A 14,214-nucleotide genomic window follows, 5' to 3' on the forward strand; every position below is an offset into this window, starting at 1 on the left:
TGACAAACCAAATTCCTAGAGCATAAAAAAAATTTAGAAAGTGAAGTTTCCAAGTCAGTCCTGGGTTCAGTTCTAGAAAATATATACTGTGACCTGTAATCATCACAATGACATTTGAAGACCTACATTAAACAGATTGATTGCAATTCACTCCTGAAGGAGCAGGTGTTCCCATCTCATCAAAAAGGCCAAAAGCTCGCCTGGAATCACCAGGTACCTGCTCAGAGCCTGGCATTGGAACACTTGTGGATTGGTAGGGTCACAAATACACGAGTTCCATTAAAGCAGGCAGCTTGTCTCTGTGCCTAACCAGCTAGTGAAAAAAAATCTGGGTATTATACTTTAAGGTGGCGCAATATTAACTCATGTCAGTGTTTAGAGTTCAGTTAGCATGTCTACATTATTTTAGTAAATTTGAATGTGGTTGTTTATAATGCTCTAAAGCTTTAAAAACTTGGTCACAGAACAAGATCATGCTGTGCTAAGAGCTTGCACAGCATGTTGTTACTCCAAGGAACATTTAGTCTAGCCATAAGACAAGATAAATTGATGGATAAAGGGGGCATACTGACATAATGCTGCAGCATTGGCCAGCAGGACAGACAGCAAAATTTCTGATCATATCCAGACAGATTGTTGTATGCATCCTGACATAATATTTTTACTTAAAAGTGCCTTGTGCATGTGATATTACTGGAATACTTGAGTTGTACTGACAGTGAAAGCTAAACACAGAAAATGTACTCACCACCTTGCTCAATCATGTGTACTTTATTGCCTTGTTAGATAAAGCTGCCCCTTGGCAGCCTTTCCCCATCATCTTTGTTTTATTAATGAGTAGTTTTGCCTTGCATTTTGAAAAGGCCTTTCCTCTTCTGGCAGACCATGCTTTCTGGGGAGGCTAATGCTGGTTGTATATGAGATAAGTGATGACTTTCAGCATGGGAAAGATGTGCAAGTGATTTATGAATTAAAGCTTTTTATAGGCTGTTGAACAAACACACCCAAGTACAATAGAATGAGACTATCCGGTTACATATTTTTTAAATAAATTATTTTCTTTCTACTTGTATTTATGAAAGTAGTCCAGCCCAGGGTCTCTTTCATCACAAAATGATGGCAAAAAGCAAATTCTGTTGGGTAGTTTCTGGCCTTCTGTTTAACCCCATTAGGGTTTAAAGGTCTACTTCATTTAGACAGTGGGCATGCTGGTGATAAAATTTTGTTGTGCTTCAGTGTAGCAGGTCTGTAGTTGTGAGATGCATGACTGAGATGTTTAAGGTGTTCCTCTGGCACTGAGGACAAGATTAAAAACTATGGAGTACACTTCCTTTTGATGTTACTGGAGAAATACCTATTAACTTCCATGGGCCCAAGTAATTGCTCTGCTTTAGAGCTGCATTTATGTTATTAAAATTTGATTATTTTCAAATAAAATATATAAACTTTGCCTATTAGTAAAGGATTTTGTATTTTATTTACTAGGAAAATAATCAGAATGGTTAAAACGAAGTTAAAGCAAAGGCAAAATTGGAGGTAGCATAGCCAAAATCTAACTCAGTTGGGTATGCTTCTGCCCTTAGTTTTAAGGACAGTCTCAGAGAATAAAAGCTTGGAAAATGTTGCTGCCTAAATTAGTCAGCTCTGCTGTGGAGCTTTCCAAAGACACATCACTGCTACCAAAATCTATTTGCAGAATACTTTATAGAAAGTAGGTAGTTTGAAGTCAGCTTTTGAGTAACTTCATGTAGGTAGTTCAAGAATTGTAGTACAAAATGCTTTCATTTTATGTGGGGTTTTTTGTCCCTTACATTAACAACAAAATTAGGCAGAATAAGAAAACAAATATTGATCTCATTGGAAACTTGCTAATGTTTGATTTTTATGCTCTTTAACACAATTACTATGTTTAGGGCCTGGCAGAGCAAGTGGAAAGAATATGTATCTTATCAATGTTTTAAAAGATTTTCCTCCTGTCCCTCTTTAAGGGTAAAATTATATTTGAATTATATTTTGTGCAGTTCCCATTTTTACTCTGAAAAAGAAATTTAAACTCCAGTCTGATAAAGATTTTGAGTTTATTTTGATGCCATACAACCACAAGGGCGTCACTTGTGTTTTCAGCAGATCTTGGGAGGCATTTCCCTTGTCTTCTAGTGCACCTGTCAGACTTACAAAGTCAAATTGCTGAGCTCTGTACACTGCAGTGCTGCTCATCTGGGATGTCTGTGTAAAAATACACTGAGATCTCTACTGCTGATTCCCATTTCTCAACAGTGGACTGGGCTGAATCAGAGAATCTGTTGGAAGATTAATATTTTGATCCTTACTTTATTAGTCTCACTGAGATGCTATTGTATGTGAAGTGAGTTTTAGTGGGAAACGGGTCTTAGTTCTCTGTTTAATCTTTGGTTTAATAAATTCCTCTGCTAACTACTTTCAACACTGATACTTCTTCACTTTATGGTTGTGCTGTTGAATTCTTGCCTTTGTTCTCTTCCACCTCAAAACTCCAGAGTTCTGTCTTTTCCAACACCATTTGTTTTCACATTTCCTTTTCCTTGTGACATGATAAATTATTCTCCTCTATCGAAGCTGAGACAGAAAATGTCTGTCTGCTACAGAGCTCCTTTTCTTTGCAGCCAGCATATCTCACTGAACAGAGTGGGTGATTCTTATTGTGTCATTTCACCTTTTACAACTTCTGTCTCTGAAAAACATTCCTATTTCTGATGGAGATCACAATTCTTTACTCCAGTGTTCATTCTTAGGACCATTATCAAACTTATGTCTTCCTTTCCTCAGCTCTCCAAAAAGTCTAGATCAGTTCTGTCCTTTTTCCTTCCTTTTATTGTTGCCGCTGCAGCTCCCTATCATTGCCTGAGCTAATTTACCACATCCTCTGTTAAAGTATCTCAAGGCATCTGCAAAGTTTGGAAGAGTAGTTAAAAGTAGTTGCAGTAGATGACAATAACAAACTTCTTGCACGATATTGTTGGTTTGAGCTCTCTGAGATGTGAGAAAGGTAGAACAAGTAAGGGTGAAGGTGACCCAGTTTGCATGGAAACCTCTGCTTGAATTGCACGATTTACCAGCACACACTCCACAAGGTGCAGTGCACAGTAGAGGATTCTTTTGCAAGATCATGCTTGTAATAAGAGCTACAGTTTCCAGAAAAGACACTTTCAAATCAAAATACACCAAAGTGTAACCACTTAAGTACCTTGTGTTCTTGTGGATGTTGAGTTCTGGGCATTTCAACCCCCTTGCAAGAGCGGTATTGCAAAATTATTCTTGTCTGCATATGATGGGGAAGTAAGACTGAGAGACCTGATCTTTTTCTTTTATCGTAGCCAAAGTGAGGCCTTCACAAGTTAGGCAGTTGCCTAGGACATGGCAAAACAGTCCCGAGGGTGTCTTGAGGTGTCCTTAGGGTTTCTTCCTATCTGCTTGAAACGGGTTCACTCTGCTCTCTGTGTTCCACTGCTCAGGAAAGTCTGCAGTGCCCACAGAGCACAGGCTCTCCTTAGTTTTCACTGAAAAATATACATGAGGTGTCCAGCATAAGACAGAGGACAAGGCAGATTCCTTGTCGGTTAAGAAATATGAGGGAAGTGACCCAGTTTCCCCAACAACTCCCCTTTTCCTTCCCTATCCCATTAGCCCGCATTCTCTTCCTGCCCAGCCCACCAGTGATGCCTAATCTCATTTACAGGGCTGCTGCCAGATCTGCTGGCAGCTGCAGTTTCTTGGCCGCTGTTTTCGGTGAGGGAGCCTAGAGCGCCGAGGAAGAGGAGGAGAAGGAAGGAGGAGGAGGAGGAGGAAGGCTGCTGCTGTGTGGCGGAGCAGCGGCAGCACCTTTGACGTGCCCGTCCCCCACGTGACGGCCGCTCCATTGCGGGGAGGGAGCTGAGCTGAGCTGAGCTGAGCTGAGCTGAGCTGAGCTGAGCTGCCGCCGCTCCGGCAGAGCACGGCAGAGCCGCAGCCTCGGCGGCGGCGGCGGCGGCGGCAGCAGCGCCTCCGCCCGCAGTGCGTGTGTGTGCGTGTGTGTGATGAGCGATCGCCGCGTCCCTCCGCCCGCTGCCGGCTGACACCCACCGCGCGGGGCGCGCCAGGAGCCGCAGGAGCAGCCGAGGAGCCGCGGCCAGCGCGCAGTGACCTTGGCCCAGAGGTAACCGAGCGGGCGGGCTCCGCGCCCCTCCGCGCCCCCGCCCCGCGCCCCCCTCCGCGGAGCCGCGGCCCCGCTCCCGCCGGGCCCCCGGGCGGCGCCGCCGCTGTCCGCGGTGCTGGAGGAGCTGCGGGCGCCGCGCCGGGCTGCCCGCGGGGAGCCGAGCCGGGGCGGTGCGGTGCGGGGCGGTGCGCCCGGCCTTTGGCCGCCCGGAGCCGCGCAAACCCCGCGGGCGCTGCGGGGGCAGCGCGGTCCGGAGCGCGGACGGGGGCAGCCAAGCCCGAAGGCGAGGGGACTCGGGGGCTGGGGAGGGCTCGGGGGGTTAGCGCTTGGAGTAGGGCTCGGCGGCTCTCCGGGCTCTCCGCATCCGCCGGTGTGGTCTGTAGATGGAGCACATTCTTACACCTGCGTGCAAAGCAGGAGCTACGGCATGATCCGAGCTCTTGCTCAGTGCAGCTCCCGTGTGACCCGGGGGAGGGCGGGGAGGAGACGGGGCTGGCAGGGAGCCGGTGTTTGGCGGTAAAGTGCGATGAAAGTAGGTGAAAGCAACCGGAACAGTGTTCTGGCTTGGTTCTTCATTTTCCCTCGTCACCTGCTCCCCTGCCCCGCCGTATGTACGAGCACAGATGGGCTGGTGAATGACAGGGAGGTTCAAAGCGTCTGGTTTGCTTTTCGTGCGTTTGGCTGCTGTGAAAAGTTGCTCCGACCGGAGCTGCGAGCGGAGGGCACTGCTGAATGCACGTCACGGGCCGAGTCAGTCCTCCCAAAACTGGCCTGGAAGGCGCAGAGCGTCCCTTGGTGAGGCGCTTCGTGAGGAGGCGTCTGTGTGATGTGGTGGTTAGCGGTGTGGCAGGGAGCTGCTCCCTGTGACAATTCATTAATGTTTAAATTAGATCAACACCTTACATCCATAATTTACCGGCAAAAGAGAGTAATGACAGTAAATGGCGAATTAGGAGCTTTGCTCCCGTGTAAATATCTGTTGGAGTGAGAGCATACGCTGATTTTGATAACGTGTTGGTAGAAAGTCAGGTCCATTAATCATCAGGGAAGCAAGGAGACCTGAGGTGATGCCCTATTGAAACCACTTTTACCTTTTACAGTGCAGCATCCAAAAGCGGATCAAATTTGTGGGACATGGCACAAGGAAATAATTATGGGCAAAGCAGCAATGGGGTGGCTGATGAATCCCCAAACATGCTGGTGTACAGAAAGGTAAGCCTTTGTATTTTTCAGAAGATGAGGAAGGTGAAGTCCTGGACTTTTTTGCCTAGCAAGTGAAGCCATTATTTTTGTTTCTCTCCAATTTCTTGAATAGAGAAATTACTGTATCTGTTGAATGGTTGTAAATGGTAAAATTTGCACACGTCAACATTGCATCTTGTTCAGAAGCAGCTGCTTTTCAATTTGAGATACTTGATGTATTTCAGTCACTTTCTGCATTGATTCATATGATATGTGATGTTGGTGATGTGCCAGAGACTGGACCATGTTTTGCGCTCAAGTGTTCACTTTAAAAGTTTTATTTGTAAAAAGATTTCATATGTATTAAAGCTAAATATTAACTGTACAGTACAGTGTTTCTGTCTTGTGCAGAGAAGTCGGAACCATTAATTTATTTAATATGAGGGGAAAAACTGATTAAAGATTTCACTTATGTCTGATTGCCGCAAGTCAAAAACCCCCCAAAACCATACACTTTAGAATTTTTCTCTGGAAAGGCTTCTAGTGTAGTTATTCTTACAACACCAATACACTAAATTTCCAGGTATTGAACTCTAATAGTGAGGCTTATTTAGTGATTATGCTTTAATTTAAGTGAGAGTAAATGCTTGGAGATTTTGCATTATGTGTTTTTTTGTTTTTAAAGTCTGAATTGCATCTAAGAAAAAAGAATAACAGCATAAATTCCAATAATAGTGGAGAAAAAATAATTTTGCTGTTGTAAATTGAAATAAGTAATTATACAACTGCTTGTTTATTCTTAGAACACAGTGCTCCTTAACTTGTTTGTGGTTGTTTTTACCAGGTGGAAAAAAATCAATACTTTACTTTGTTAGAGGCATTGACTTTTCCCCTTACGAGTTAACTATAATAGAAAACATCTGATATATAATCAGTTTAGTCTTTGCGGTGAACTGAAGTATAAACAGTAACTGTGGTAAGTGTTCTTTTCCCAGAAATTAAAAAATAGTCTCAAATTGAAGTCTGATGCATGCTTTTTGATCTTCATGTTTTCAGATACATTGCTGATTTCACTTAGTTTGTTGTATCTGCTGTTTTGTGAAGTTAGGTTCCTTTTTACATAAGTGAATGTGGTCATCCTTCTACAAAGGCACATGTAGAAAAATATAGGATTACCTTGCCATTAACAGCACAGGTGTGTTTCAAAAGGCAATTGCATATATGAAACTATGCTGTACATATGAAAAGCAATATACCAGATCTTATATTGTTCATTATAGGTTTTTGATCTTTCTAAACAGAATCTTTCCACATTTGCCATTTACTTCAATGCTGGCAAAAAGGTCTTTTCTCCACTTATTTAGGACACAGAGGGACAACACACAGAAACTGTTTTTCTCTTCCTTTGGTGAGTTTGGTAAAATTTGTGACCTATGGTGTTTTGTATGACCTCATGCCAAAATTTATCATGGCCTCAGGGCAGCTTCACCTCTGAGCAGCATCCAGATTGAATGAACAGCTGAGAGAAGTGACGAGAGTCCTGGTGCTGCACAGGAGATTTGAAAATGAGGAGTGGGAATAGGACACACCACCTCAGGTGTATGCTCAGCAAATCAAGACATCAAACACTTCTTTTGTTCTCTGTGATACATCTGCAAAGGGATTATATGAATTTGTGTCCTTCAGTGCAGCAGGGGTCCTTCCCTTGCTGTCACTAAGTCACTAAGAGCACAAGTTGTGCTCTGAGTATTAAACTTTGAAAAATACTGACCTTCTACAGCATTGCCTGCCCTATTTGTTTGTGGGTTTTTGTTTTGCCTATTTATTTTTGTAGCACAGTGAATTAAAGATAATTTCAGATTATACACACTGTGTTAGAGTAGGGAGAGAAAACTGAGTAGCCCTTCCTTTGGCAGTAGTCAAGAACAGGCAACAAAATAATAGATGGCTTTTCAAGAAGTTGTCTGCCTTTTCTTGAAATAAGATATTGGTGTAAGCAAACATGTTCTAAATTCTGGGTCTGGAACATAAAAGGAGGATAGTCAAGTGGAAATGATGTCACTTTAGAGTATAAAATCTCTGAATATAATTCTTTAATAGGAACAACTAAATCACAGGATTCCTTGTAATACATTTGAAAACACAACACTTCTCTCTCTGTCTGTCATTGTGTTGGGAATGAGAGCACTGTATGAACAAAGAACTAGATGTGACAGCTTTGTGAAGGACTCTTTTTTGGCCAACTGGAAACGTATGAACAGTTTTTAGAAAAAAATATAAACATGCTACTGGCTGGGTTCAGTCAGAACTGAATTTGAAGTCTTATATTTTAAATAATGTTGTCAAAATGCACAAAGGTGGAAATGCTTTCTTCCAGTAGTTTATACATGAACAGATGGAAAATCACACATTTTGTGATATCTGTACTGGCAAAGAGTAGATGGGATATCTCTTACTTACGTTAACGGAGAGTTAAAATTTGGCTGTGCTGTGAGGACTGTTATTTTGGCTATAAACCACAGTTTTGTAATCTGGTAATTCTTCCAGTCTGTCTAACTTCTAGACACAATCTGAATTAAATATGTTCCTAACTACATGGAGTTACAGCCCTGTATTGCCTAAATCCTGATTCGGTCAGGAACATTGTATAAAAAATTTTATACAGAATCAAGTCTTAGTGTTTTCAAATTTGGTTTTTAAGGCTTAATTGTTTCAAACTCTTGGCAAAAAAAGGCTGGTTTTCTATTTTTTAAAATGCATTTGTTTTTTGATTAGTTGCTTATTTGAAGAATTGAACAATTGATAATCAAATTGTAATCTCAAGTAATATAGAGTGTAGATAGTATCTTATTCTCATAGTAGCTTTTATTCCTAGCTGAACAGTGGTTTCATTACATTTTGCTTTCAAAAAAGAATTTTAAAAAATCAGCATAGGATAATTCTATATTCAATACGCACATAACTAAGAATAACTTGAATCTGGAAAAGACAGCAGCACGGATAAATAGTTCCCTATATAACTTTTACTCTGCCTTTTAAGATGCTTGTGTCAGTGTTTTTATGCCTTGGGGAATAATTTTTATTTTAATAGGATGTCAGCTGCATTATTCTTTTTGTCTATCAGCCTAATTATAAAGTAATGACATGTGACACATCATTGGCACTGACATACCTTAGAAAAAGTCCTGAATTTTCTGCTGGTAGCCCGAGGCAAATATGAAAAATGTAAAACCCCTCCTTTCATTTCTTCTCTGACAGAGTCCATTCTAGTCAGCAATTAAAAGAGATAAGAGACTGAAATCCCTAGTATTTTAACATCACAAATTGCTCATGCAGAAATCTCATATTTTGGCAACACTAACTTGCTGCAGCAAGCTAGGTCTTAGGGAAGAAACTTCAGATGTAGTAGTGTAGTGGAAGGCCCATACTGTGGAGTTTTTCTAAGTTTCAGAGCCTGACCAGCCTTTTCTTTTTTTTAATAGTTTTAAATCTCTGCGCACAATTAAAATAATGAGAATTTCCTGTTAGGAACTTCTGTTTTAGACCTACTACTGGTCTTGCTAAACCTTTCTTTATCTTTCTGGTCTGTGCTTTGCTTACTTTTTCAGTCAAACATATGCTCCAACTATTAGGAGTCCTGATTTGCAAGTTTAATGGTTATTGTATTGCTGCCTGAACTAATTTCATTTGAGAGCTGATAGCTTTATTTTGTAGCAATAAGATTATCCTTGTTTGATAGGTAATATTCTTGTGCCTGAGATTTTGGCTCTCTACCTTCCTCACTGCCCCAAGTATTAAAATAGCTTTTGCCAAGTCTGATTAAAATCACTGACAGTGGGCCTTTTATAATCTAATAAAGATAATGAGGTGTTTGTTCTGTTTCTGTGACAGTGGTGGAAGGTCATATATACTCATGTATAACAAGGGCTGACTTTGTAATCTCAAACTCCTCAGTTTATCATGATCTGATATTCTCCATAGAAACCATGCCTCCAAAGCCTGATACTTTCCAATGTTGGTGCAAACGGGCAATAGCTGCAGGAACAACATCTGAGGAAACAGTGACGCCATCTTTTAATAACCATTCTCCATCTCTGCTTCCACCAGAGATGACTTTCAATGTAGACTGCAGATAGTCCTGTGTTCTCATGTGGCCTTTGTTAACTGCTCCCTGAAAAGATTGTTTAAAAAAATGATATCATGGATAACTGTGTTCCTTAGGGCCTGCAAGACTAAGGATGGACATTTTAGGTGGATTTTTCTGAGTGCCATCACTCACTTTGAGAAGAGCAGAATTACTCTGGTTACTCTGGTACTACATGTTTCTGAATACGCCATGACATTCTATGAGGGCATCTTATTTGTTTACTACTTTGGAAAATTCAGGGTGCTCTAAGGTATTAGAGATAAATTGTGTGGGATGGTTTTTTTTTTTTTGTGTATGTGTGTGTGGTTTTTCCTAGTGTGTTTATAAATTTAAAAAAAAATATTAAATTACACTCTAAATTATGCTGTTTCTCCTTCTGAGAAGAAGAGTGGCACTGGTGTGAGTCTGGTTGATGGTTTTGGTGTTATTCCAACACTCATCATTATAGAATTGGTGGGGAAGGATCTACATTTGTGAACCTTGGGAATTCCTGCTGTAGGAAGAAAAGAATTTATATTCCTACCCAAAAAGTTATGAGGAAGTTGTAGTCCTGGAATAGCTGGTTGATAGTGAAGTAAGATTTTACACAGGAAAATTTTGGGAACGGGGACTTAAGAGAGATGGACAGAATAGTTGCTCGATGCTGTGGAGTGCCTTTTGTTCTCCTATATGCTCTCACCCTCATGTTTTGTATCTATCCTCTGTGCAGATTCACTTGGCCGTTTCCTCCCCTGGAATGGTTATAGTTAGTGCTAGGTGTAGCATGCATCTAAATTTTGTCATCATTTGTGATAAAAGCAGTATAAAGGATTTGATTGTCTTCACAACTGTATAGAATGACTGAAAATCCCAAGGAAACTCGATTAAAAAATGTGTCTGAGTCTGCAAGTGGCTAGATCAGTGAGAGGGGCACTTGTCTTGTTTTGGTGCTTCCTGCTGGTATTTTCCGTCCTTTCTGTTCTCCTCTTCCTTCCACTAGGTGTAGAAATACGTCAAGTGATACTGCAGTGAGAGGTTTACTGCTGCTTACTGTTCTGAGCTTGATGTGCTCACATCACTGGCATTACTGTCAAATGCAAAAACCCCACAGCATTCTGTGCCACCATGGTAATTCCTTTCTCCATCCCACATGTGCCGTCTGAAAAATGTATGTACCTGTTTTGATTGTGCATTGTCATTTTCAGTTCCTCTGCTTCTTTCCTTTGAAGCAGTCTGCATTTGTAGCTATGGAAACAATGATGCTATTTAGAGTGACGTGCAATATCGAGGCAGAAATTGTTTGTTTTGAAGTTTTTTTTTCTTTCAGTTCAGGCTTAAAACATTCTTTGTGGACTGCAGAAATTTTATAGTAACTCTATCATATCATAATATTTGACAGGTCCCCACCAAAGCTGATAAGAACTATACTGGTAAACACAATAAAATACTTTAATGTACATACAACTTTTTAAAATATGGTACTGCTTTAAAACTTTTCTGTCAGGGCTGTGGAAGGGTAAGCAGTGCAGGTATATGGTAATATAGAGTGTGAACAATAGCTGGTTTTCAGCTATGACTCTAAAAAACAAAGCTTTTGTGAAAGAGATACAAAGAATTATTCTCTGTGTTGCAGATGGGTAAACTGGGATGCAATAGTGACATGCCAGAGCAGAGTAGAAGCTAAAAATCCTTTTATTTTTGGTAAAAAAAGGAGCAAACTATTTTCTACAGAAGAGGGAGCATAGAGCTAATCCTGCAAAATACTACCTGGAACTACCTGGAATGGCATCCATTACTCTTGCCTTTTTTCCCCTGCCTCTTTTTTTTTTTTTTAATGGAAACAGATTTCAGTAGTAGGGCAAGAAAAATCTGAATTTTAATAGTGTTAATATGAACCTTACCAAAGTGCATAAGGGAAGAAAACTTTGAGGGTGGGCTTAGTACTAGTAGAGATGGACCACTTCAGGAAAATATCTTCCGCTCAAATTTTGAGATGATGATGCATTGAAGAAAAAGTGCAATTTCCCCTGGTGAAGAGATCAGCTGAGAATTTTGATTTTTGGTGAGAGATTGCCACCAGCTACAACTAAAACCTGAAGATAAAAAAGGTTGAGCTGGTTTTAAAAATACATGTTGGCCATAAGAGTAACTGGAATAGATACAGTGGGAATGAGGCTGGCTGGGGAGCCATGGGGGACAGTGGAGCAGAACAGTCTGAGAAGCAGAGTTGGGAGCTGCAGTTTCATTTGGCACCTGAGAACAGCCTGGGTTAGTGCAGGAGAGCAGTCTGGCCAAGAAATAGAGCTGTAGGAATAGGCATAGGAGCATCTCATAAATTCATTGCAACTGCCAGGTGAATCTTTTACTAGATAACTTATGGAATTCCTAACTGACAGGAATGGGACTGTGGCATTTGGACTATTTAGCCTCCAAAAATCTGGGGCTGGTTTTGTGCTTGTGTGTGTATTTATCTGCGTTTGAAAGCTTCCTTTTATAGATGCTGCTGTGGATCTTTCTCACTTTGTAATGCTCAGTGTGTCTTTGAGAAGACAGTTTTATGGGCTTAGTTTCAGGGAAACTGCCTTGTCTGTGAAGGTGGTCAGGGCATCACAAAGCCAGTGACATCAGTCTTGCTTACTCTTACTGTTATTGCCTTCTTAATGTTATTCCCTCAAATGTACTTCTGGCTAAAAGTTTATTGCTGATGATTAGAAACTGGAAAGATGACATTGTAATGTATATTTTATCCATATTTTTCCAATGAAGAGGCCTATTTTTCAAGATTTTTATAGTTTCACTATTTTTACTCAATCGAGGACATCTCTATAGCTGTTAAATGAAACTGAAGTCTATTAGATCCATGGTGTCATTCAAATAAGAAATCCTTTTGGGGAAGGCTCTAAGAATTTATCATGTTGTATTCACATCAAACATGTGCTGGTTTGAATCTGAAATACCTCAATCAAGAGCCAAATAAGCACCAAGAACCATCTGGATGGAAATTTATCCATTGCAGTGAAATGATCATTCTCCTGGCATTCATGTACTGTTTTAACCCAAACTCAGTAAAATGGGAATTTTGAAGCTGTATCAGCTCTTCTGCGTCACTTCTGCTGGAGTTGTGTGTTTGCTTTCTTGCTCTGACCTGTGCTGAATCCTGTTTACTAATGGAGTGTGAAGTTCTAGGGAGATTGTGCCACAGAGAAAGAGGTAGCAAGCACAGAGGATCTCTTCACAATGCAGTTTGGATGTACAAGGATTATCTAGCTGAAAGTGAAAACTGCTCCCTGTAACATCAAAGGAATTTTTTGTCTCTTCCACTTATTCTTGGTGATGAAGATGGTTGTATAATGTGATTGTACATGTGTGTATATGCATATCCTCCCAGCCATGCAGAGTCCTGCTGCCCTAAGACCTATTGATTATTGATTCATTATTGAGTAGAGATGACCAAATAGTTGTATTAAAAATGTATAGTATTTGTATTTAAATATATAATAGTTTTTTTACTATGCGTCATGTATGTGACGTAACACTATTGTTCATTGTCTCCCATGTTATGATAATGAATTGCACTGAAACATTTCAATTAGCTGTTTAAAAGCACCCTTAATTCTGATGGAAAGCTACAGTTTTTCTGATTTCCTTTTGTATCGGGATGAATAAGCAGTTTACTGAATGTTTTTTGAAAGACATATTAATGCTTCTTAACACCTACACTTTTCTGAACTAGAAACTGCAAGAAGTATTAATCTTCTGTGAACTAGATTCTGCCCTTGGATGTAGATTCATGGCATCTCTTGATATCAGCAGGAGCCATATAATTGCATTTGATGTAGAATCAATATCAAAAAGAAGAATGACAAAGCTTAATAATAACCCTCAAAATTACAGAAACTTTAGTCAAGTATTTTACAGTAAGAATTCTCTTTATGTTATATACTTCTGTCTGTATGAAGGAGAAAATACCGAACATTTTGTAGCTGTACTGCAAACCCCTGATATTAGAATATTTAGTGCTGCAGGCATAAGTCCAAAATTGTGAAAAATGATGGCTTCTTAGGAGCAAATGTAAAAGTTAATATATGAATGCTATTGTATGGGGCTATACTAAAGTTTTTGTATGTATAGAGTGGTTTGTTTTAGCTGTGCAAAATAGGTGGTCTGTGGTATAATTAAACAAGTCTTAGTGAAATTTTGTAAAGATCTCTTTGCTCTGTGCGCAGAGTACCTTAAGTTTATCTAAGTACTACATTAGGTGGTAAAGTGCTACAGTTAGAGGTATGCAGTTTTAGACAACCAGAATGCTATAAACAAGAGTTCTGTGCGGCTGCTCACAGCATTACTAGTTTTCAAATGTCTCAGTTTCTTTAAGAGTTACTAAGCAACAAAAATTCTCATTCAAGTCACTAGGAGCTAAAGGTTTTTAGTGCCCTTTCATAAATCATGTCTGTGACTTGGTGGAGTCATCACAGTACCTGCCTGAAATATCTCGATTCTGGCTCCTGTGAACTGGAGGGTGTATCAGTGTCCATCACAGTACAGGAGCCACTAATGCCCATTAAAGTTAATGCATTGGTTTGGTTTCCAAAAGTGAGAAGAAATACCATTGGTTTGCTTAACAGATGAATAGCTGATACAGTGTTTTATCTGTGCTCATTTCTTAAAATCTGCACCACAAGAAGAGTACTTCTGCTGTAGGAAAATCTTTTTCAGAGTTTAAGCAATGTGTTGC

The 14,214-nt window shown here is 40.3% G+C and overlaps 1 protein-coding gene across 9 annotated transcripts in view; it reads left to right on the forward strand.

Moving 5' to 3' along the window:
• RGS7 (regulator of G protein signaling 7) overlaps positions 1 to 14,214 on the forward strand; it is a 255,957-nt gene that overhangs the window by 22,984 nt on the left and 218,759 nt on the right. For 3 of the 9 annotated variants that reach the window (XM_063151558.1, XM_063151562.1, XM_063151563.1), the window contains exons 1-2: positions 4,076 to 4,171; positions 5,272 to 5,383. The exons of 1 other annotated variant lie outside the window; for it this stretch is intronic. In XM_063151558.1, the coding sequence (XP_063007628.1) occupies positions 5,306 to 5,383 (78 nt within the window). In that variant the 5' untranslated portion in view covers positions 4,076 to 4,171; positions 5,272 to 5,305. Of the gene's footprint in view, positions 1 to 4,074; positions 4,172 to 5,271; positions 5,384 to 14,214 lie in introns of those variants that run through there. 5 more of the 9 variants (XM_063151559.1, XM_063151560.1, XM_063151564.1 and 2 more) reach the window with 4 other exon arrangements.

Source organism: Melospiza melodia, chromosome 3, assembly GCF_035770615.1.
Source record: "Melospiza melodia melodia isolate bMelMel2 chromosome 3, bMelMel2.pri, whole genome shotgun sequence".
NCBI lineage: Eukaryota > Metazoa > Chordata > Aves > Passeriformes > Passerellidae > Melospiza > Melospiza melodia.